At 51.7% G+C, this 24,658-nt stretch overlaps 1 protein-coding gene across 2 annotated transcripts in view; it reads left to right on the top strand.

Annotated features, from left to right (window-relative positions):
• Positions 1–23,886, top strand: part of RHBDL3 (rhomboid like 3) — a 48,937-nt gene extending 25,051 nt beyond the window's left edge. For both annotated transcript variants that reach the window (XM_070393104.1, XM_070393105.1), the window contains exons 5-8: positions 1,882–1,994; positions 8,125–8,225; positions 18,169–18,229; positions 21,511–23,886. In XM_070393104.1, coding sequence (XP_070249205.1) covers positions 1,882–1,994; positions 8,125–8,225; positions 18,169–18,229; positions 21,511–21,782 — 547 coding nt within the window. In that variant the 3' untranslated portion in view covers positions 21,783–23,886. The remainder of the gene's footprint in view (positions 1–1,881; positions 1,995–8,124; positions 8,226–18,168; positions 18,230–21,510) is intronic.
• Positions 23,887–24,658: the final 772 nt, after the last annotated feature.

Here is a 24,658-nt window from a genome sequence, read left to right as displayed (position 1 = left end):
TGGAGCTATGCCTGTCCGGAAGAGCCCTGGGAGGATTCTCCAGGCCTGTGACCTTGAGGGAGGGGCTCCTGGCTGGTGCCACAGGAGACAGGAGATAGGGGGAGCTGGCCAGCATCTAGGGAAAGCCCGCAGGGTGACTGACCCATTACTCAGGGACACACTCCAGCCCGTGAATTCAGAAGTCACTGTGGTTGAGCCTGGCTGGCATGGCTCAGTGGTTGAGCGTTGACCTGTGAACCAGGAGGTCATGGTTTGATTCTCCGTCAGGGAACATGCCCGGGTTGCAGGCTCGATCCCCAGTGTGGGGCGTGCAGGAGGCAGCCGATCAATGCTCTCTCATCATTGACGTTTCTATCACTCTGTCCCTCTCCCTTCCTTTCTGAAATCAATAAAAATACACTTTTAAAAAAAGAAATCACTGTGGTTGAGAAGAAAGAGGTCGGATTGGGAGGCAGGAGCTCTGGGTTCTCCTCACCTGGCCTCTTCTAGTCTCAAGTTCTAGGCTGTAAACCAAGGAGACAGGAGCAGAAAACCTCTGAGGTCTCTCTGTCTGTGAGTCTGAGGCTACCACCCAGCTCCTTTTCAGTAAATTTTTCTGACATTTCTAATCTAGGGTCCTTTGGCTGGCACAGTCGGGGGGTCGGGTGGGGAGCCAGAAGATTGCAGGGATGGTGGGAATTTGGGACAGATCCTGACCTGAGTCATGTGCTGCCTCACAGGCACACTCCGGGATCGGCAGATACCCGAGCCTGCAGGCCAGGCAGCATCCAGACCCCTTGTTACATGCTCTGTTACCCTATAACTTACGCTTCCCCAGGGAGCTGTCCAGCTGCTCAGTTTATATGAGATAATGGATGTTAAAGTGCTTTGTAAACTTGAAAGCACACACCAATGTAATAATAGTAATGTTACGATATTTTCTAGTAACATGCACTCAGCTGGACACTATTTAGCAACAAGATCTGGTCACATGATAGCATAAAAAAGAAGGCATTTTCAGGGCAAGAAACCCCAACCCTGGGAGTTTCAGGCAGAATGGGTCCCCCCCACCAGGAGGGAGAGGCCTCTCCCTTGAGATGTTAAGTGATAACTGAACTACTAAGCTCTGAGATGCATCTCTCTAACACTTGCACTTGTTTTGAAAACATCTCTCTCTTTATTTTTATTTTTAAATGTATTTTTCATTGATTTCAGAGAGGAAGGGAGAGGAAGAGATAGAAACGTCAATGATGAGAGAGAATCATTGATGTGCTGCCTCCTGCACACCCCACACTGGGGATCGAACCTGCAACCCAGGCATGTGCCCTGACCATCGGGAATCGAACCGTGACCTCCTGGTTCATAGATCGATGCTCAACCACTGAGCCACGCCGGCCGGGCAACATCTTTCTCTTTAAATATCAGTAGCTCTTACAGATACAATAGCAAGCCAGCGTGCCCTCTGGACCTGGTGAATGGAGCAGGGCCTGCACATCAGAGACCTGGGCTGTGCTACCAGCCTGGCCACGAACCAGCTGAGTGACTCTAAACTGGTCAGTGCCCCTCTCTGAGCCTTGGCTTTTCATGTGTCAGCCAATGGGGTTGCTGGGTCTTGACCACAGTTAGCCTCTCACTGTGGCCAGTGCAGACACTGCCAGTTACCGCCCAGGCCCTGCACGTGTTCTCGCCTCAGGTGTCGGGAAAGGTGTAGAAAGAACGCTCTTTCCAAGACGATCTGTCTCTTTTGTGACTCCGGCCCGCACCATCCCAGACCATGAGTTCCTCAAAGGCAGGTATAGGGTCTTGCTCACTGCTGGACCCCCAGCATCTTGGCACATAGTGTTTGTCGAATAAACAAATGGGTGACTGGATGAATGAATGGGGTGTGGTCTCTCCATACAGGATAGAACACCTGGGCCTCAATGTGGTGCTGCAGCTCCTGGTGGGGGTGCCCTTGGAGATGGTGCACGGAGCAACACGCATTGGGCTGGTCTACGTGGCTGGTGTGGTGGCAGGTAGGCAGGCGGGCCCTCTGACTATAGGAGAAACCTCCCCAGGGTGGCTGGGACTCCCCATGGGGTCAGGCAAGCCCCAGGCTTTCAGGGGGCCCAGGACCCTCATCACCAAAGCTCCTGACTATTAGGCTTGCTCTCCAGGCAAACCTCCCCACCTCCTTGGGGAATCTAGAAAGGGAACTGCCACCCAGAGAAGGAGGCATGTGATGGCAAAGGAGAGGAGAGCACAGGATTTGGAACACCGTGTTGCAGCTGTGTGAGGTTGGGGAAATTCCTTCACCTCTCTGGCCCCATTAAGCATTAAGCGTGAACTAATAAGATCTGCCTGCAGGGCGTTAGGAGTGAGGTGACACATGGAGTGACAGTGTTACATAAACTGTGCAAGGGCACAGTGAGATCCCTGTAGGGACATCCAAGGTGTGGGGGAAGCCAGGTGCCACCCTGGCCAGGCCAGTCCCTGTCCCCAAAGGGAGATCTTGCCTCTGCTCAGCTGGCCACTGTCCCCTTGATTGACTCACCACTGACAGGAGAGAGTCTGGTCTGAAAGGTGGTAAGCATCCGTGCCAGCCCAGCCGGAGGAGTCTGGGCCCCCGCTGACTTGGCTCACGTGGCAGGTGATCGTGGCCTTGAGCACAGGGCAGCCTGAATGCCCCCTTCCCTCCGCAGTGGGGGGTGAGGCAGGCCGGGGTGAGCTGAGGAGAGCAGAGCAGGCTGTGCAGGAAGAATCTGCACCAGCCGGGCCTCCGAACAGAGCAATCTCTCCCATGATGTTTCCAACTTCATTGCCGGATTTTTTATAACAAGGTTTGCCGCCTCAGCTCTTCACCTTGACAGCTGAACCCAAGGGAGCTTTGTGTGTGTGTGTTTAAGTAAGATCTTAATCCTTCCTGAGGAGCATTAAGCTTGTCATCAGGAGAGTGGGGCACCGTCAGCCTTGTAAACAACAGGCAGGCAGGGACTCCCAGAATAACTGAAGTGGCTTCAGGCATTGAAAGGGGAAGGGTCTCACGCCTGCCAGGCAGGGCAAGTCTGCCGATTCCTGAACCCTCAGCCTGGATGTTGGTCCAGTGCCGGCTCCTTCACTCCTCTGTGGGCTGAGGTGAAAGCTGTGAGTACCTTGGACAGCAACCACGCCCGCTTGTCCCAGAATCTGGCACCTCCCACATCCTTGTGCGAAGGTCTAATGAGCACCTCTGTGCTCTGTGCTAGACTCACTCAGCCACCCACGCACCCCCCAAGCCTTGACATCTGGGGATTTATAGCCACACTTTCCAGACCTAGTGTTCAGAGACCCAGATGGTTAATGATGAGGAACAGGAAAGACACTCAGACACTCACAGTCAGTAGTCGAGATGGGAGAGCCAATAACCCAGAAGACAGAAATAAGATTGCAAATGACTCAGGCCCCACCAAGACTAGACGACGCACAGCGGGGAGACAGTGCAGGTATCTTCGCAGCGATGCCCGTGCAGAGCGGGACAGTACACAGACAGAAGGGGAGCTTGCCAGCTAAATACGAGGGTGTGGGGCTGTCACCAAGCAATGATGAGTGCTGTTCTGAGTCATCACTCAGGCTCAAGGGCACTCACGTCACAACACGGCATGCTATTTATCTCCTAGATTGAGTTGACTGATCTGCCTGCACCCCTCCCTTCCTCTCTGCTCAGAAAGGGGACCCATTCACAGACAGCTAGACCCTGACTGGACAGCCAGTAATCAAGCGCCTGCCCTACAGGCCATATTTTATTCAATCCTCACAAAAACTCCATGAGGCAGGTACTATTACTCTTCGCCTGTTACAGATACAGAAACCAAGGCTTAGAAAGCCTAAGTGACTTGCCCAGAAGACACAGGAGGAAGTGGTGGAGCTGGGCTCCAACCCAAGTGGTCTAACCCCCAAGGCTGTGCTCAAAACCAGAGCCACCTTACAAGAACCAAAAGGCATGCATTCTCCTTTGTGCAGGTAATTTAATTGTCAGAACCCAAGGAAGGTCTTTATAGACATTGGGCCCTGCTCTTTCATTCCTGCCCAATGAAAATATTCTAAATCCAAGGCTGGCACAGTTTGTAACAAGGAGAGCTTACCCGTGCTGAGCACGTTGGGTTCCGGGCATGCAATAAAGGGTTCACACAAGCTCTTTGCTGTATCCATCACAACCATCCAGAGGGGGGCACTGTCTCCCCCCAACATGTTGCAGACACTTCAGAAACGTGGAGTGACTTGTGCCATTTGCTTAGCTAGGAAGGGCTAGACCTGGGGTAGAGGTTCTTCTCTGCCCTGTGCTTCCGGCCAATACTGGAGGCCCATGTCTGTTTTACTCTGGTTAACAATTAAATGGCCAACCCTTTCAACACTGTAAAAACTAGTATCTCCAATGTTCCACCAAGCTTTTATTATAGACTAGAGGCCTGGTGCACAGAATTGTGCACCGGTGGGGTCCCTGGCCTGCACCCTTTTGCAATCCGGGACCCCTTGGAGGATGTCAGAGAGCTGGTTTCAGCTCGATCCCTGCAGGCCAGGCCGAGGGACCCCACCAGTGCACGATCAGGGCCAGGGAGGGACCACAGGAGGGCTCCAGGGCTTGTCTTGCCTGTCTCGCACAGTCCCGATCGCTGGACCTCAGCAGCAAGCTAACCTACTGGTCAGAGCATCTGCCCCCTGGTGGTCAGTGCACGTCATAGCGACTGGTCGAACAGTCGAATGAATGGGTCTGACACTTAGCATATTAGACTTTTATTATATAGGATTATATAAATTATAAGTCATGTGTGCATCCCCAGAGCCCAATGCAGGGATTGGCACATGTTAAGCAACAAGTATCTGTGGAATAAATGAAAGAGTACATAAATAAATAAAGTTACATTATTTAAAGGGAGATGTTCTGCCCATTTTTATTTGGATATTTTTAATGGCCGAGGGAGAAGTGGGAGAACACCTGCTTTAAGTTTTCCAGGATAATATTATCCAAGCTGTGGATTATGGCAAAGTCACCAACTTACCTGTGTGCTGGCATGGACCCAGAATTTGGGGGGTGATGGGGCGGGATTTGTAGCCCCAACTAGATTTTGGTCTGCTGCTGTGCAGAGGTGTGGCTTGCCACACTCTCCCCATCCCGTGCCCCTGTGGAATGAATGACCTCCGTGGAATTAATACTGGCCTTATTGAACAATTTACTCCTTGGTGGAACCTGCCCTGCCCAGGCTTCCTGCCCTGAGCTGGCTCTGCTACTGTACTGATAAGCATGCATGCCCCTGTTTGCATTTGGTCTCTCCAAGTCCTTTTTGTCCAGGGCTAATCTGTAGTCCCTGGAGAAGTCAGTGCCACAAAGGGAGGGTAGGTGGGTCCAGACTTGTGACCTTCAAGATGCTAGAACCTCCCAGTTGGCATGGCTCAGTGATTGAGCGTCAGCCTATGAACCAGGAGGTCATGGTTTGATTCCTGGTCAGGGCACATGCCCGGGTTGTGTGCTCCATCCCCAGTGTGGGGCGTGCAGGGGGGCAGCTCATCAGTGATTCTCTCCCATCATTGATGTTTCTAGCTCTCTCTCTCTCTCTCTCTCTCTCTCTCTCCCCCCCCCTCTAAAATCAATAAAAATATAATTTTTTAAAAATATGCTAGAACCAGGGTCTGAGACTCGAATTACTGAATTTCTCATCTGAAAGGGACCTTTAAGGCCCCCTCCCGTGGGCAGCAAACTTTGCTCCCCAGGCCCCACCCCCATTCAGCTGCCATCTGCGCTCTGCTCCTTGGTGTAGGATGTGGGTAAGGTTTCCTTTGAAAAAAGGGTTTCACTGCTCAAAAGTTGGAAAGCCTGAGACCTCCTCATCTCAACAAATATTTGTGACGTGAAAACCGAAGCCCAAAGAATTCAGGGTCTGTGTCCAAGTCACACAGCTAGCCAGCCACACCCCCATTCCATGCTCCTTCCACAGTCCCAGGATGACCCCTGGCCCTGGGGTCAGGACTCTGATCCACGGGTAGGGTGAGGGAAAGGTCAGTGAGGGGCTCCCTGGGGGCCCCGCTGATGTCTGCGTCCCTGGTGGACCACACTGGGGAGGCCGAGAGAGCAGAAGCTGGCGGGTTTGTAGGGACTTGTGCTGAGGGAAGAGGCCAGCCCAGGGAGGCTCTCTCTGTCCCTGCGGTAATTAATGAGGAGCAAGCTGAAGAGCAGGGCGGCTTGGGCAGCCAGCCCTCGCTGCCCTGCAATGCAGCCTTGTCAGCCAGCCCAGCAGGAGAGCGTGGGAATCCTTTGTCATGCAGATCCTGCCGCCTGTCTGTTTGCCACCCTGAGATTTTTTTCCCCCTGTTCTATATGGGTGACCCTGTGGCTAGGCAGTACCAAAAAAAAAAAAGTTATCTGACAATAGATCAATACCTAATTAAAGCCTGAGGGAAGGCATGAAAGAGGAGAGGAGAGATTTATAGCTGCCCTGGGAGGGCAGAAGGACTTGGGAGTTCTCAGTTTATAGTTTGTGTTTCCCTGGGAAATTACATCCCCCTTGAGACCAAGAACCTGTCGTGGGGATCCCTTCTTTGGAGGAGCTCAGTGAGCCCAGGAGCCTTGAGAGGGGTGGGGCGGGTACCTGGGGAGAAAGGGATGATGTTACAGGGGCTCTCCGAGCCCAAGGTATCAGGTGCTCCGGTTCCTGGTTCCCGGCTGGGCTCAGCCACCTCCTAAATAGTGGGCCCTCCACCCCTATGGAACCTGCAGAATTTGGCCTTCTGCCTGTCCCTCCTCTCTCCTCCATGGCAGCGGCTAATTGGCTCATGAGCCCGCAGGCATTTTCCAGTGGTGATTTCTGCACACTTCCCAGGCCAGCTACCTCTCATCCTCCAGGCCCTGGGCTCTACCTCCCAGTTATTTTTAGTCTCCGTGCCCTTCCCTCGAAGCCAAAGCATTGATCACACTTAAATGAGACCAGAACAATACATTTCCCAGCTCTTCTCCCCCAGCTTTCCTCCCAGGACAAAAGTTAGTCATCCCCCTGACCAAGAGCCCATGCCTGTCTTTCCCCCAGAGGCTGTGACATCATCTCTCTCTTCCTGGAGACTTTTCAAGGGCATTTTTTTTCCCTCCAAAGATGCCCCATTTGCTCTGGAAACTTGTTGGCCTTCTGTGATTTCCCTCAGCTGGAGGGAGGTTGGAGGTGACCTAAGCAGGTTTCTAGATGCCACTGAGCAGAGAGAGTGATGGTAGAGGGTGGAGGTTAACTTCTGGACCAGTGTGGGGAGTGGCCACTATCAAGGCTAAGACCTGGACTCAAATGCAGGTTCCGGTTCTTCCCACCAGGTGAGCCATGAGGCTACTAGCACCTTTCTCAAAGGGCTGTCTTGAGGGTTCAAGGGGAGAATGAATGTATGTAAAACGCTTGGCCGGTGTTTGACACACAGTGCCCCGTAGGCGGTACCTGTTTCTGCAGTAACTACCTCTGTAATTTTTTTTAAATGTATTTTTATTGATTTTAGAGAGAAAGGGAGAGGGAGAGAGAGCTAGAAACATCAATGAAGAGGGAAAATCATTGATCAGCTGCCTCCTGCACGCCCCCTACTGGGGATTGGGCCCGCAACTCGGGCAGGTGCCCTTCAGCCCGCAGGCTGATGCTCTATCCACTGAGCCAAACCAGCTGGGCTACCCCTGTAGTTTTTGTTATTGCTCCAGAACCCCGAGACGGCACATTGGAAGGCAGAGGTTGGATTGAGAGGCAAATATTTGCTTTCCTTTTTTGAGCCTTTGTTTCCCTGACTGTAAAACAGTGGTTCTCAACCTTCCTAATGCCGTGACCCTTTAATACTATGATTAAGCATAGTGATTAATCACAAAACAATATGTAATTATATATGTGTTTTCTGATGGTCTTAGGTGACCCCTGTGAAAGGGTCGTTCGACCCCCAAAGGGGCGCGACCCACAGGTTGAAAACCGCTGCTGTAAAAGGAAAAGTTGGAATCAAATGGTTCTTTCAGCCCTAAATGAATCCTTAGGGAGCTCCAAGGTAACATGGAATCGAAGGAGGAAGAGAAGGAGCCTTTTGCTCTGGAGTCTTACCCCCAAGGCTGAGGCATCTGAGGGTCTGAAATGGGGATGAGGAGCCGCCGCCAGCATTCTTGAATTCTCACTCTCTCTGCCCCAGGATCCTTGGCGGTGTCTGTGGCTGACATGACCGCGCCCGTCGTGGGCTCCTCTGGAGGGGTGTACGCGCTTGTCTCTGCCCATCTGGCCAACATCGTGATGGTGAGCACCTCGGCCCCAGCATGCCTTCTGTGGCCTCCCCTTACCTGTCTCCAGGCCCAGGTGTGAATAGGGTGGGGCCGGGTTGGGGAACCTCATCCGCGCTCCAGCGCAGACCCCTCAACTGCTGGGCAGACCTGGCTGGTAGCAGAGTTCCCAGAGACTCTCACCCTCTGCAGGCCTGTTGCAAACGGGGCCCCTCAGGATACGATTCGTATCTACTCCAGTTATGGCTTTGCTGAGGAATCGGCTGTCTCCCTCTTCCGCCTCTTTCCCACTCGGTGACTTTAAAAAGCGTTAAAATTCTTGACCACTGGCACACGTCCTAATTGTAATTCGTTGTTTGCCATAGATTGCTAAAAATAAAGGGACCTTAGAGGTCATCACATCAAAATTCTCCAATTAAAAAGAAGGCTCTGAGTCCTGGCTGGTGTGTCTAAGTGGTTAGAGGGCCAGTCTGGGCAATGGGGGTTCCAGGTTCAATTCCAAGTCAAGGGCATGTACCTTGGTTGTGGATTCGCTCCCCGCCCCAGGTCGAGGCACATGTGGGAGGCAACCAGTCGATGTGTCTCTCTCACATCAATGTTTCTCTCTTTCTCCCTCCTCCTCCTCTCTTCCTCCCCCCCTTCATCCCTCCCTTTTACTCTCTCTGAAAAACAATGGAAAAAAATCCTCACCCTGGCCTCATGGCTCAGTGGTTGAGCCTCGACCTATGAACCTGGAGGTCATGCTTCAATTCCCAGTCAGGGCACATGCCCAGGTTGCGGCTGAATCCCCAATGTGGGGTGTGCAGGAGGCAGCCAATCAATTATTCTCTCTCATCATTGATGTTTCTATCTCTCTCTCCCTCTCCCTCTCTGAAATCAATAAAAATATATTTAAGAGAAAAGGAAAAAAAATCCTCAGGTGAGGATTAAAAAAAAAAAAAGAAGGCTCTGATATATTATGGGATTTATCCAAAGTCACAGTCAGCCATTCCATTTCTCACTCTCTGCTTTGCCTTTTCCTGAATTGCCGTATCGTTTAATGCAGCGGTTCTCAACCTGTGGGTCCCAACCCTTTTGGGGGTTGAACGACCCTTTCACAGGGGTCGCCTAAATACATCCTGCATATCAGATATTTACATTACAATTCATAACAGTAGCAACATTACAGTTATGAAGTAGCAACGAAAATAATTTTATGCTTGGGGGTCACCACAACATGAGGAACTGTATTAACGGGTCGCGGCATTAGAAAGGTTGAGAACCACTGGTAATGGTTAACAGCGTGGGCTATGGAGTGAGGCAGCCTAGATCTGAATCCCAGCCACTCACTTCCTAAAGAGTGACCTTGGGCATATGACTTCACTGCCTCAGTTTCTACATCTGCGAAATGGGATGCTATGTGATAAGTGGGGTAAAGTGAGCCCTCGCCCGTTTGGCTCAGAGGATAGAGCATTGGCCTGCGGACTGAAGGGTCCCGAGTCCGATTCTGGTCAAGGGCACATGCCCGAGTTTGGGGCTCGATCCCCAGTAGGGGGCATACAGGAGGCAGCCAGTCAATGATTCCCTCTCATCATGGATGTTTCTAGCTCTCTCTCCCTCTCCCTTCCTCCCTGAAATCAGTAAAAATATATTTTAAAAAATAAAAGTAAATGGGATAAAGGGAAAATAACCATTCAGTATAAGTGCTAACCTAATTCCCTGATCCTCACAAAAGACACCAGGGTAGAAATAAGAATTCACCTGATAGTTTCAGAGGAGGTCAAGGAAGACTGCACCTTGTTTTAGACGGAGTCTGAAGTTTAGAGGCCGAAGGAGGCGTCACTGGCAGTGGTTGGCCCACCCTGGCTAATGGCCCTGCTGGCCTGGGAGCCTCCGGGCAGGTCCCAGGTCTTACGCATCTGTTTCCCCAGTGCCTGGGGCAGGACTGGACACGTGGTAGATAATGCTACTAATTTCACTGAATGAGGAATGAATGAATGAATGAACGAACGAACGAACGAACACTGTCCAGAAAAGGCATCGCTTCTCTTTGGGGTCCTCCAGCCCTTGCCCCCCTCCTCCAGCACTATCCCCACCACGTGGTAGGTGTGAATACTCAGTTACAATCATTTTTGGAGTCCCCCAATTCCCCCATTTCACCTTTGTCATTGCCACTCTCACCTGCCCGACTCCTCAGCACTATCCCTGTACTTTTCACCGAAGTCCCCTTTGCACATCGAGAGAGAGTGTGAAAGGGAGAAAGGAGAGAAAAGAAGAGAGAGGGGAAGAGAGACACACAGACCGACACTGACTCTACTTGCTACTTGCCTGAATTTTGTTAACTGCAAGTGAGCACTTGGAGAACTACAGCAGGCTCGGGAAAGCCCGTGTGCATGTGCGTCTGTGCATGTGTGTTTACTCACGTGCATACACGCACACACACGCACACACACGGCTTGACCTGCTGAGAACCTGGAGCACGGTGCCGGTGCCGCGTCTCGTGCCCCTCCTAAATGGGCCATGCGGTATCAGTGCCACCACTTTCCCCAGACACAGCTTTTCCTCTGAGTCCCGCCTCCTCCACTCCCCCCTCCTCCTGCCCCAATTCCTTCTGTCTGGGAAGGAAATGCTAACCACCCCCTCCTCTTCCCCCCAAGATATGTCTGTGTGAAAGGGGAATGAACAGGCACCACTAAGAGAACACGGGAGAGAAGAAACAGACAGGAGCTCATAAAGATGCCTGGCTCCTGCCCCTTCCCCACCGCCTGGGAAACAGCCCTGATGCCCTGGGAGTTCCCATGGTGAGGGCAGACCACCCTGAGACCAGAGGGGTAGGGCGCGAGGTTGAGGAGGGAGGCATGAAAGCAGTTTTGTTCCAGTTCACGCTTCTCTCTGGCAAGGAGCCCGTGCCTGTGGCGGTGGTGAGCAGCCGGAGCCCAGAACCCATTGCCCTTCCAGAAGGACACGGCTCTGCCCGGCCAGCGGGGAGCTTCGCAGTCCCCAGAGCATGACTCGCGGCGGCCTCTCCCTAGAAAGTTGTGTGGTGCTTATTTGACAGTGAAAAACAATCTCATTTTAAAAGGTTGGTTTCCTTTCGTCCAGAGGCCACCTGTACCCAAATTAGCTCGGCGCCCAGCATTTCAGAGATGCATTGGGTCCAACCATATGAAGTTGCCGTTTCTGTGGGTCAGAAGCACTTAAATATCAGCAATTTCCTGTGGTTCAGCCGAATAAATATACCATTGATTTTAATTCCAAAATGAAGGTTGGTCTGTGTGTGCGCACACAGTTAAACACCTCGTCAGAACAGAAAGGAGAAAAAGCGTGGACTTGACAGACAGAAAATCTGGATTTGAGTAGGAGCGTCGCTGTTGTAATAGCTGTGAGTTCCTTAACTTTTTAGGGCCTCAGTTCTCTTACCTGTAATCCCTTCTTCACAAGGTAGAGAAAGACATGAAAAAATAGATGAGAAAATGCTTTCCACTGGCAAGTCTCCACATAGCTGGGAGGTCCTGTATGTGTGTGTGTTTATATATATATGTGTACACGTACAATTAAAAAAAAAAAAGAGGGAGAGGGAGAGAGAGAAACATCGATGTGAAAGAGAAACATGGTCGATTGCTTCCGGTATACACCCAGACTGGATACCGAACCTGAAACCTGGGCATGTGCCCTGATCAGGAATCGAACCAGCGACCTCCTGGTGCACAGGATGACCCTCAACCAACTGAGCCACACCAACCAAGGCCAGTCTTTTATCTGAATAAATTCTGCCTGTATCTGCACAGAGGAAAATCAGAAAATGTGTCCCTTTGGCTCTAGATACATAATAGAAAAATGTTTGACACTTGTGTTCTCAGGACTGCCTGATTAAATGAGAGGTTTCGCCTTAAATCAAAGCCTGTCTTATTTTACATAAAAACACGTTGAGTTTCAGAAAGCTTGCAGTTTACACCCGTGGATTAAACTCAGAAACTGTTTCAACAAAAGGTCTGGATGCCACAATCCAGACTTCTCATTTTAAACACCGGAAGCATGGAGATGCACATAATTGAATAATTTATTAATTGCCTTTTGCTGAGGGCTCTAGGCCAGATTTCCATTTTTGAATATGCCAGATATTTGCTCACACTTTGCTCCATGTGATAGATGTTTTCCTTAAATGTGGGAGGCCTGAATTTTCACGAATTGAATCATATTGTCAAAGCACAGGGCAAGACTGTTGTCAAAATGTCACCAACAAATTCTGTGTCGTAAGGTTCACTTTATTAAGTAAAACTCCTATTGTAGGACAGATACTCACTCCCTAATTTATCTGTGTCATGCTTTCCCGTCTCCTGTGTTGGTTTTTCTTGAAGTCATTAAACAAGAAACTGTTTCTGCTCGGGATATGGAACGGAAGCTCCCTGCCTGGGTGTCAGCCTCTGAGCTCTTAACCGGGTGGGTAAGCAAGGTGCCCAGGGTACCGGTGACTGCCTTGGGTGCCATCGCACCTACAGGGCTCTGGGAGAGAGTGAAATTAAAAGGTTTGTATTCCCCAGGGATCCACAGGCTTTTCAACATTTATCGCAGCAGGAGTGCTGGCTCTGTGTGTGTGAGATGGTTTTTCTTCTCTCCTGTTGTTTAACTGCACTCATTTTATTAGAGGGAATAATGGGTCGGGAAAATGAGGCAGCTGGTGGGAAGGGGTGGCTTTCTAGCTTAACCCCTCAGCTGCTGGGAGACTGGTCATTTATATGACATTTGCTCAGCTTTGGAGGAAACTGAGGCAGCCAGCAGGGACAGACAGACAGAACATGGCCCCGGCCCAGAAGTGTGGGCAGACAGCCCTGCACCGGGAATCCTTTCAATCTCGCCATGAACTCACTGTGTATGACCTTGAACTAGCCCTCCTGGACCCTCAGTCTCTTCTCAGTTAAAGTGCAGGACAGAGGGTGTGACTGGGTCAGCATGGCAAACCCCAGGGCCTTCGGGGACCAGGCAGGTTTTGTACAGGAAGCTGGCCTGGGGAGCACTGTACCAAAACCAGGGCTCCCGGGCTCTCCACTTAAGGTCATTGGGGTTCAGAAGTTTTCATGCCATTGTGCAGGGCACACTCGCCATCTTTGCCTCAGATCTAGATACTAGTATCAGGCAGTGGCGTGTACTATGTGCCAGGCATGTTTTTTGTGCTTTATATGTGTCAACTCACTTCACCTTCACAGCAACCCAGTGAGGTTGGTAATAGACATGGGCACTATGGTTACTGTTTTTGCAAACTTACAAAGGAGGGACACGAGCAAAAAAGGAGTTCTGAGCCACCCCTCCCCCCATGGTCTTCCCAGGCCCAGAATATGAATGGTGCTTCCTAAGACAGATCCCAGATGGCGAGATGGGGCATGGACCTCAGCGGACCAGAGAGCAGCCAGTACTAGACTTACTTTGCTTGACGTTATCACCCAGAACTCAGTGAAAGAGACACTGTGTTCAGGTAAAATATTCAGAGGTTTTTATAAGGAAAAGCGATGCTAGAAGCTGTATCACTTTTGTTTTGTGGTTTTTTTAAACATATTTTTATTGATTTCAGAGAGGAAGGGATAGGGAGAGAGATATAGAAACATCAGTGATGAGAATCATTGATCAGCTGCCTCTTGCGCGCCCCCTACTGGGGATTGAGCCCACAACCAGGTCATGTGCCCTGACCAGGAATCGAACCTTGACCTCCTGGTTCATGGGTCGACGCTCAACTACTGAGCCACACCCGTTGGGCTCACTTTTGTTTTTAATTGTGGTAAATATACATAAATTATAATGTACCATCTTAACCATTTTCAAGTGCGCATTCAGTGGTGCTAAGTACATTCACGTCATTGTGCAACCATCACCACCATCCGTCCACAAAACTCTTTTCATCTTGCAAAACTGATACTCTGTAACAGGGGTCCTCAAACTTTTTAAACAGGGGGCCAGTTCACTGTCCCTCAGACCGTTGGAGGGCCGGACTATAGTTTAAAAAAAAAACTATGAACAAATTCTTATGCACACTGCACATATCTTATTTTGAAGTAAAAAAAAACAAAACGGGAACAAATACAATATTTGTATTTGCATGTGGCCCGCGGGCCGTAGTTTGAGGACCCCTGCTCTATAACCATAAAACACTCCCCATTCCTCCCTCCTCCCAGCCCGTGGCAACCATTATTCTACTTTCTGTTTCTATGAATTTGGCTATTCTAAGTGCCTCATATAAGTGGAATCATACAATATTTGTCTTTTTGTGACTGGCTCCTTTCATTTAGCATAATCTGCTCACTGTCCATTGAAGTTTATAGTATGTATCAGAATTTTTCTTTCTTTTTAAGGCTGAATAATACTCCACTTGGATGGATAGACCACATTTTGTTTCTCCATTTACCTGTTGATGGACACTTGGCTGTTGTGAATAATACTGCTATGAACATGAGTGTCACTTTTAAGGGAGAATTAAGACCCCTGGGTGGATGGTTATCACAGAGAGGCAAAGCCTGGCCAGACAGTAGCAGGAAGAGCTCTTCAGTGATTAGTTCACAGGCTGCCCAGGGGGTGGTGAGCTCCCTGTCGCAGGCCATTTGTTGGCAGCTTGGCAGCGGGTGTACCATTTAGGAGAAGATGGTCCATCGGGTGACTCCCAAGGCTGGCTGCCCAGCATCCGCTAACTGAGCTAGTTCCCAACGGGTTGCCAGGTCAGTGGAGGGCACCGATTCGTTTGGTTCCCTGTCTCCTGGGGAGGGGACAACGTTGTCCTGCCATCTGCTTCTTAGCATAGAGCCTGTCAGTGAGCGAAGGTTAGACTTTCCCCACCTAAAAGGGGCCGTGTGTTGCCCGCCTTGCCTTTTGTGAAGCAGGGCTTGCCGGTCAGTGAGGAATACGGGGGGAAAGGGGGTGATGGGCAAGAAGCCCAATGCCCAGGGATTTCTCCCTCTTTTTGGCAGCTTCCCTGCATCCCGCTTACTCCCCCGAAGCTCCCATAGACACTATTGTATGTGCCAGTGTTCAGGGCCTCTGTGAAGTTTAACACGTGTCCCCCACTGTCAAAGGAGTGCGAGACGTGCCCCTCAGCTGGGCCTGGGCCAGGCCGCAAAGGAGGCAGAGTGGGTGGGGAGGGAACAGAAGCCCCTGGCTGTAGCCAGTGGCCTCCTTCCCTCGGTCTGATGTGTTCCCCAAGACCCCGGCTCCTCTCTGTGTCTGCGCGTCACGCTTTGGTAAATGGAGTAGAGCTTTGAATGCACCGCAGGAGTGCCCCTCACAGGAACCCTGTGGCGAAGGCTTTTGTGAAGTGAAAAATCCTTTTGTAAGGTGAATAATTGTACTCCGTTCTTCGCCTGTGGAGGTTCGGCGTGTTCGGAGATTCTCAGGGGAAAGGGATTTGTTTGAAGGCCGTCTGGCCCACCTCCTCCCGATGCCCAATGCTAGAGCATCCCCTTCAAGTGATGGGAAGCCCCATGTGAACCCCTCAATGATGGGAAACTCACCATCCCCCCAAGATGGATCAATCCATCTTTGGGCAGCTCTGCTTAGTAGAAATGGAAACTTACCCTGAGCTAAAAAAAAAATCTTTGTGTGAATCGATCTGACTGTCACTGCCTGCCTTCACTCCATCTGAAGATGATGGGAGACGGACATCTAGAAGTCTTCTTGACTGCCTGCCTCCTTACTCAGAAACAGAGGTTATAGTCTCCTCCAATCACTAACCTTTGCTTTTCTTCTGCTTCCATAGAGATAGATGCCTCTCATGAAATACCTGATAGCTTGCACTGTAGGCCTACCTTTGGGAGCCCACTGCATCACCGCCTCCTGAAATGGGACACAACGGTTTAACGGGACTACCTCCTCCAGACTGAGACTGGTTTAATGAGATACAGAACAGTCTACCCTGGGGTAGGAAGAGAGCAAAGGGACCACTCGGTCTCTCACTCGGTCCTCAGAACACAGCAGAGGAGTGGTCTGATCTGGAACTAATGGAACTCTCTCCTCTTTTTCAACTTCTGGAATGTGAAACTTCCAGGGAAGTCTCAGAGGAGGGAACTATGGGGGTTCAGAATGAGTCACCCCAAGATGGGCCTCTGAGGTATGCAGATTCCTTTGAGCTAAAAGCAACTTTAGCTGTGGGCTGAAGAGAAACTTATGCTCCTCCCTTAACTACCTAGAAGAACCTGAATGAGGGACCTTGCCCATAATAAGAGATCATCAGAGATAACCTCCTTGGATCTATCTATAGGGCAGGACACACTTCTGTTTATCACCTGCAATGACCCTTTGAAGCCCCCAAGCCACCTGACCTCATTCTGGCTTAGGACATCTTACGCACCCATGTGCCTTTCCTATCTTTGAACCTCTTGTGCATGTGGGGGGTCTCTGACTCTCATGTATGCTGGGTTCCCGTTCATATGTTGTTTCAAATTTGGTTATTTTCTCTTGCTAAAAAAAAAAAAATCTCACCAAAGTTTTCATCCATTGAGTCTTCTGCTTGCAGGTTACACTGAATGCGCCCTTTCCTTGTGTTGACTCACTCACTTGACACCTGACAACAGTGAACTTAACCTCTGAGTCTTCTCTTCAATCCTTCCTCACATGCAGGATTTTGAGTTCTCTGATCATCTTGATGGTTCTGCTTGGACTTTGCTTGGTTTGCTGTCCTGCATCCCTTTGCAACCCCAGACCTGTTTGTGTAAGCAGCAGGAGCGGCACCAGTTGTATGACCGGTGGGGTCAGACCAAACCTGGGTTCAGCAACCTCGGTACTTGGGTTCTGGCAAGGAAAGAATTCAGATCCAAGACCCAAACTGTAAGAGAACATGTATTGGGTAAATTACAGAGGGAGAAAAAGTAATTCCTGGAAGCAATGGGTTTAGGATTTGAGTTATGGAGGTAAAGGAAGGGCCCTTGGAGCTTGGGAGTGAGGAAGCTAATGGTTCTGTGCTGTGTCTGGGGAAGGGAGGGGGAGGGGAAAGGGAAAGGCACCTGCATGCTCCTTGGAGGGAGAGCACGCTGGGTCCTCCCTCTTCAGGGTTTAAGGGCGGAGATTTTAGGGGAGGTTCCAGGGAAATATCCTAATAGAACATTCAGCAGTTTTCCAGGCGGGTCCTTTCAGGGTTGTGGTCCCCACTGATTGATTGGCCAGCACCAGGACAGGGGGTCATTATTCAGTGCAGCTGGTCCCGACACCAGTCAGGCAGCCATGGCTGGTTTGGTTGCTTATCTGGGCCTGGAGTTGAAATACAACTGAGGCCTAGATGTTATCTCTAGAGAGGAAAGGTCAGGGGTTCCAAACCTCGTGACCATGGATATGGTAGGGGAAGAAAAGTCATCCTAGGAGCAGGTCCCACCCTACAATTGGTTGTCCATTGCTAGGCACTGGGACTTTCCACTCTGGTGACCTTCTGTACCTGGCCCATATCTATCCTTGCTCTGCTCACGTCTGTCTAACTGCCTCCCACAGACCCAGCAATTAATGAACTCTCAGGTGGTGTCTGTGTGCCTGGAGGAGACAGAGACTCTCAGTTCCCTCTGTCTATGCCCTGCAGGTGCGGCTCCAGAGCTTTCTGACAGTAATATGCTTACCATTGTCTAAAGTCTTAAAGCCACACTGGTGTGATCTGTGACTAAGCCACAACCCCTCACTCAGGACTTAATGGAGATGACTTATTTATTTATTTATTTTTAAATGTATTTTTATTGATTTCAGAGAGGAAGGGAGAGGGAGAAAAACATCAATGAAGAGAGAGAATCATTGATTGGCTGCCTCCTGCACGCCCCCAGTTGGGGATGGAGCTGGAAACCTGGGCATGTGTCCTGACTGGGAATCGAACCGTGACCGCCTGGTTCATAGGTCTATGCTCAACCACTGGGCCACGCCGACCGAGCGGAGATGACTTTTTTAAGTGTCAGGTTTTCTTAAGCGAGACACTTCTACAGAGGAGAGGTCCAATCTGGAACTAATAGAACTCTCTCCTCTTTTCCCAGAACTGGTCAGGCATGAAGTGCCAATTCAAGCTGCTGCGGATGGGTGTGGCCTTGATCTGTAGTAAGTACTGACCGGCCGGCTGGGAGGAGGGAGCCCTGGCCTGGGCCTGGGGATCTAAAGACAGCACAGTCCCTGCCCTTCAGGGGCTTATGGTCAAGAAAAAGAGGTGAGGGGCTGTCAATAATGTGCAACAAAGTGGAGTGTTATGAGAGAAGTCTGGCCCGCTCTGCTATTGCTTAACCTTTCTTAATCTTTTTATTGACATGTGATATGCAAACGGAAAAGTGCACGCAGAGTAAGTGTCTAGCTCAATGACCGGCATCCAGGTCAAGCAAAATAACTTCTTAATAACCTTTTGGGTCACAGAGTCAATCCTTTAAGATCTCCTGTTGGAAGCTAGAGACCCCATCCCCGGAAAAACGCACGTATGTGTGTGTGCATTTGCACTAAAACTACTAGTTTTAGCAGGTTTACCAACTGTAACCCATGCACCCCCAGGAACAGGCTGTGGGCCCTCGTCAGGGGAGGTCCGTTCTACCTGCGGGGGTCATGTTGACCAAGAGAGGCAGGTGGTCACCGTGTAGCCAAGGTGTGAGCGGGCATTGCAGGCAAAAGTGCAGCCTGAACCAAGACACAGGCCATGAGGGGTCATGGCCTGCAAGTCGGTTGCAAATTCGACCTTTGAGGTTTGAGACTGTGTGATTGTGATAAGAGATAATAGGCGTCAGCTCATGAAGGGCTTTAAATGCAAAAAGGAAGATCCTTCCATCTCACCCTCATACACTAGGAAACCACTGGAAGGTTTTAAACAAGATTTACTGACAGATTCGGGTTTAGGAGACCAGTCAGGCTGCACTGTGGAGAAGGAGTTGCGCGTCGGGGGATGAGACCAGAGGCCAAGAGGCTCATTCTGAGATAGAAAGAGAGAATAGTCTGAACAGAGTGAAGTGGGTAGGAAGAAAACAACAGTAACACACAGTCTCTCACTCAGTCCTCAGACCACAGCGGTGAAGAGGATATTTTTAGGCTTAATTTTCAGGGGTGCACCCGAGGCTCAGAGTTCCTTGCCCTGGGCCCCCAGCCAGAGGTGGTGGAGCCGAATTCAGAGCCAGCCTGTGCCTTTTCTAATGTCCACACTTCAGCCAGGCTGGGCAGGAGCACCTGGACGGTCTCTGCCTGGGTCAGCCACCTACCTGGTGGGGAAGAGGAAGACTGGGCCAGAAAAGTCATGGCGAGGAGGGGCCTGTGTGGGCTCCACTTGATCCATGTCTTTCAGGACTCTCTGGTCTCAGTGTCCAGTTGGAGGATCTCCACTTCCAGAGAGGAATTCCCAGCCCTAAAGCGCAGACTCTGAGCCAGGGCAGTGGGGGAAGTGGAGGGGAGAGGGCAGGGGTGAGCACAGCTTCCCTGTCTGCTCAGACTCTCAGCTTGTCTATTTGCAAGGAAGGGAAGAGAAGTATGACTCTTACTGTTTAAAAAATAACAGCTCTAGCTGGTGTGTCTCAGTGGATAGAGTGTCAGCCTGCGGACTGAAGGGTCTCAGGTTCGATTCCGGTCAAGGGCACATGCCTGGGTTGTGGTCTTGATCCCATTGTAGGGCATGCAGGAGGCAGCCGATCAATGATTCATGTTTCTATCTCTTTCTCCCTCTCTGAAATCAATAAAAATATATTTTAAAAAAATAAAAAACAACAACTCTAAGGATCATCAAAACTAAAATGCTATTTAGAGTGGGGGACCATGTCTTTCAAACCTCCCCTGTGGAACCCAGGGCCTGCTAAGCAAAGGCCGGACGATGCCCCAGGGCCTGGGGAGGAGTGGGGAGGACACAGTGCCTGTCCCTGGCTGCACCTTTTCCGCCATCTGTCGGCCATCCTTGGAGTTGCAGGGCCCATGCCAGAAGGTGAGGCAATCCCAGGAGGTGCTGGCACCCCTGGAGTGGTTAGGGTGGAGACAGGCCCACTGGTGCATTAAATGGTAACTGAACACGGACACAATTCCCTTCACAGGGTTTTCTTTCCATCTGTCAAATTCGCCTTGGTTTCCTCATCTGTAAAATGGGGTAAGAGTATCTGCCCTAAGTGTCCTTGAATGGTGGGTTTCCCAGCAACTATTATTTCAAGAGAGTACATCCCCATTGGATTGGCCAATCCAAGAAGTTCATGCAAGAAGGATGGGTTGGAGAGTGGGTGGGGGCATTTTAGAATCTGTTAGAAACTCCAGCACTTTGCTGGGACCATTTATTTCCATTCCTTCTTTGCCCTTCTCCCCCTTCATCTCTTCCCTCCAAGCACATACGCACTGGTTCTGAGGGTTTTGAAATGATACATACAAACACTTTATAAACTGTAAAGTGCTAGCACATCTTGCTTGTTATTCATGTCCCGGCAGTGTAGCCTGGTACACGGAGGCTGAGACTTTATACAGATGAGGAGGCTGAGCCTCCGGGACATGTGACAGCAGGGATTCGAGGGCCTGTGGGCTTCTGCATGAGCTGTCCCCTCTGCCTGAAATGCTCTTCACTTGATAGTCACATCTCAGCTCAAATGTCACCTCTTTTAAAAATCTATTATTTCATTTTATTTTTATTTTTTTAGAGAAAGTGGAAGAGAAAGAGAGAGAGAGAAACACTGATGTGAGAGAGACACATCGATTGGTTGCCTCCCCAATCAGGGCTGGGAGCCTGCAACCGAGGTACATGCCCTTGACCAGAATCAACCCCAGGATCCTTCAGTCCGCAGGCCAACGCTCTATCCACTGAACCAAACCAACTAGGACAAAAAAATATTTTTTAATTGATTTCAGAGAGGGAGAGAGAGATAGAAACATAAATGATGAGAGAGAATCAATGATAGGCTGCCTCCTGCACACCCCACACGGGATCGAGCCCACAACCCAGGCATATACCCTGACCAGGAATCGAACCGTGAATTCCTGGTTCATAGGTCAACGCTCAACCACTGAGCATGCTGGCTGAGCAAACATCACCTCTTTAGGGAGATCTTGCCTGATTCTCCAAACTAAAGAATCACCCTCCTTACACCCAGCGTTGACTTTAAATCACTTATATTTGTTTCCCATAGAATTCCTCTTACTGAACTGATCTCGTGTATGTGATGCCAGTGGGTTGCCAGGTCCTATAAGCTCTGGGAGAACAAAGGCTTGTCTGTCTGCTTCACTACCATGTCCCCAGTGCGCAGAACAAACAGAGCTTGGTCTGTGGCGAGTGGATTAACGGGTGGATGGCTGGGTGGGTGGCTGGGTGGGTGGCTTGCAAGGCCTCTGCCTCAGCCCCTGCCCAGGGGCCTCCCGTGACTTCTCTGTGCTTCCTCCCCTTGCAGTGAGCATGGAGTTCGGGCGGGCCGTGTGGCTCCGGTTCCACCCGTCGGCCTATCCCCCGTGCCCTCACCCGAGCTTCGTGGCACACTTGGGTGGCGTGGCCGTGGGCATCACCCTGGGCGTGGTGGTCCTGAGGAACTATGAGCAGAGGCTGCAGGACCAGTCGCTGTGGTGGATCTTTGTGGCCATGTACACCATCTTTGTGCTGTTTGCTGTCTTCTGGAATATCTTTGCCTACACCCTGCTGGACCTAAAGCTGCCCCCGCCCCCCTGACGGCTGGAGGACCAGAGGTCGGGGAGGGCAGGGAGAAGCGGCATCAGAAAGGAGCATCTGGATTCTGTTTTCTCATCACCAGCTCAGGGAGGCCGGGAGGAGAGGACGAGAGACGCTGGGCAGACAGTGGAGGCTCTGTTCCAAAAGGCACCTGCTGGGGAAGTTGGATTGGCTACTGTTGTTTTTCTAGACTCTTCCAAAGACATTGGGCCAGCAAAGGCCTGAGGGGGCTGGAGTGGCTGTCCCTTTTGGGTGGGCTGAGAGCAGCCTCATCCTCCACCCTGCGAGACCATAGAGCAGGGGTGGGGAACCTTCTTACTGCCAACGGCCATTTGGGTATTTATAACATCATTCTCCGGCCATACAAAATCATCAACTTAAACATCAGCCTGCTAGATTTGGTCAAACATTTAACTCACCTGTAATGCCTTGGCAGGGCCAGACCCAATGTTTTCCCAGGCCTTACATGGCCCTCGGGCCGGACATTCCCCACCCCTGCCATAGAGTGTAAGGAAGGCCTGAGGGGGCAGTAGCCAGGCAGGCCCTTGTCCAGCCCAGAGATAATGGCGGGCCAGGAAGTGTCCCCTCTGGAGCTCTGGGAGTGGGGGAGGGCCTGGTGCCGGACATGCGGACTAGGCCCAGGGAGCCCCCGGTGCCTTCCTGTGCCTATCAGTGGGCACTGGGGTGTGGCCTCTAACACCTGCGGTGGGCAGAGGAGGGAGCTTCTGTAACTCCCTGCCCTTGCCATGGGGTACCCAGCAAGAGGAACCCCAGCAAGAGGGAATTCATCCCACGTTCCCTCTGGGGGAAGGCCCTGCTTTGGACTTCTCCCTCCCTCTCTCCCCGAATGCTGGCCTCTCACGCCAGGGCCCACGCCCCGCCCCGTGCCCTGCCTTGTCTTTAGGGCCCTGCCCTGCCCCCCCATTGCCCTGACCCTCCATCGTGCCTCTCCTTTGGTTGTGGAGACTGTTCTGATGGTGAGCACATGGTTTGGTGGGTGGAGATGCCCGTGTGATGGGACAAACAATGTGAGGCGAGTCGGAGTCCGCAGGGGAAGGCTGCAAGGGGCAGTGGGCGCCTGTGGAGGCGTCTGCGTGAGAGGAAGGAAGGGCTGAGAGGTGGGCTACTGTGGTTCCTGAGGACCCTGGCCTTTAGCAAAGCCTGCCTCTTCTTTTCCACTCCCCGTCCCTTCCAGGCGTCTCCCTGGGAATCGCTGACGGTGGGAGAGTGGTCCCTGGTGGGAGGGCGGCCCCTCAGGATGCTGAGGTTTCCTCGCCTTTGCCAGCTCCTGCTCTGGTTCCCTCTGGAGTGGCCTTCATGCTGAAAAGATTCTGTCCTGTCTCCCTTTGGAGGGGAGGAGTTTGGGGGGTGCAACAGAGGCTGGGCAGGAATATGGCGGCCACGTGACTTTTGAGTTCAGGGGGACGGGAGGTTGCAGCAAAAGGAATTCCAGTTTAGGTGGAGACCTGCTTCTAGAGAAGAATTGTTGGGGTGTGGATGCGTGTCAGAGGTGAAGCAGCCGTAGCTCGGGTTCTCAGAGCGAGGAGGGAGCCGGGAGGTGTTCGAGTCCATCCCTACGCCCATTTCACAAGGGAATCGCCTCCTGGCGGCAGCTGGTGCAGGCCCCAGGGAGGGTGGGAGGGTGGCTTTTGACAAAATGGCATTCCTTTATATCGCTCTTGCGACTCCCAACCACTGACAGCCCCGAAGGAGGAAGAACCCAGGGTTAGGTTCATGCAGGAACAAGGGCAGGAGTGCAGGGACTGCCTCCGCCAGCCACTGGCCCATGAGAGCCACACCGAGGTTCGAAGTCAGCCGGGCCGGACGTTTGGGCGTCTTGGGCCACAGTGGCTTCCATCCCCAGTCATCACACATGAATGGGCAGTTCCCCACACCCAGCCCTTCCCGCCTTTGCCCACTGCTAACTAGACTGTCCATCAGGCTGCACTTGCGCCAACTCTGCCCGCTGAGGTGGGTGGGCCAGGTCTGCGCTGCGCTGCGTTGCCCTGAGGCACCTTCTCTGTGCCCTGCCAGCCATTCTCTGCCTCCCGAGGGAAAGGTGTAGCTGGAAGAGTCAGCTCTTTGGGAGAGGAGACTGAGCTGGGGCGGGGAGCGGGGGGGGGGGGGTGAGGAGATGGGTAAGGATGGCTACTGCTAACCCTGTGTGCCTGGGGCTGACCCTCTCTGGAGCGGCAGAGGCAGCTGTCGCCCTGCTGGGGGCTGGGAGCAGGGCTCTCTGCCAGACCCTCTCCTGGCCCCTGGAGGTTCTGGGTTGTAGTTTGAGGGAGCAGAGAGCTACCCCTGCCCCTGCCTTTGTCTGGTGTGGCTTGGAGAGGGGCCTTCCTCTCTCTAGAAAGCCCTCCGAGAGGCATCCAGTTCCCTGGGGCTTAGGATGGAAGCTGTTCAGGAGGACTGCCCAAGGTGGAAGTCCCACCCACCATCCTGTATGTCTGTCCTCTGAGGCCTGGAGCGGCTCAGATTGCCCCATCCTCACCCCTCATCCACACCCCCATCCTTACCCCTATCCTCACCCCCTATCCTCACCCCCATCCTCACCGTAGGCCCCCAGCCCAGCTGCGTGTCAGCTGCTCCCTGTCCACTGAGTGTCCAAGGGCAACTCAGAAGTTCTCTGGTCTGCTTAACAGCCACCTCACCAGCCTCTCCCAGCCATCACTTCTAAGCAGGGCCATCCGGTGGTGATGACCGTCACTTCCCACTGCCCAGGTCTCTAACCCAGGGCCAGAGCCTATTTTCTAGTGAGAAAGGTTTCATTTTGGTGTAGGGCTTTCTCCTCAGCAGGCCCCTTTGGTCCCTGGCTCCCAGCACCCTGCCAGCAGCATGTCCCCTTCCTCCCTCCTTCCTCATCCACTGTTGGC

The sequence above is a fragment of the Myotis yumanensis genome, unplaced genomic scaffold (genome assembly GCF_028538775.1).
Source record: "Myotis yumanensis isolate MYYU_CA2020_CCGP unplaced genomic scaffold, mMyoYum1.0.hap1 SCAF_16, whole genome shotgun sequence".
Taxonomy (NCBI): Eukaryota; Metazoa; Chordata; class Mammalia; order Chiroptera; family Vespertilionidae; genus Myotis; species Myotis yumanensis.
Note: the sequence above shows the minus strand (reverse complement) of the source record. Positions and strands in the feature narration are given on the sequence as shown.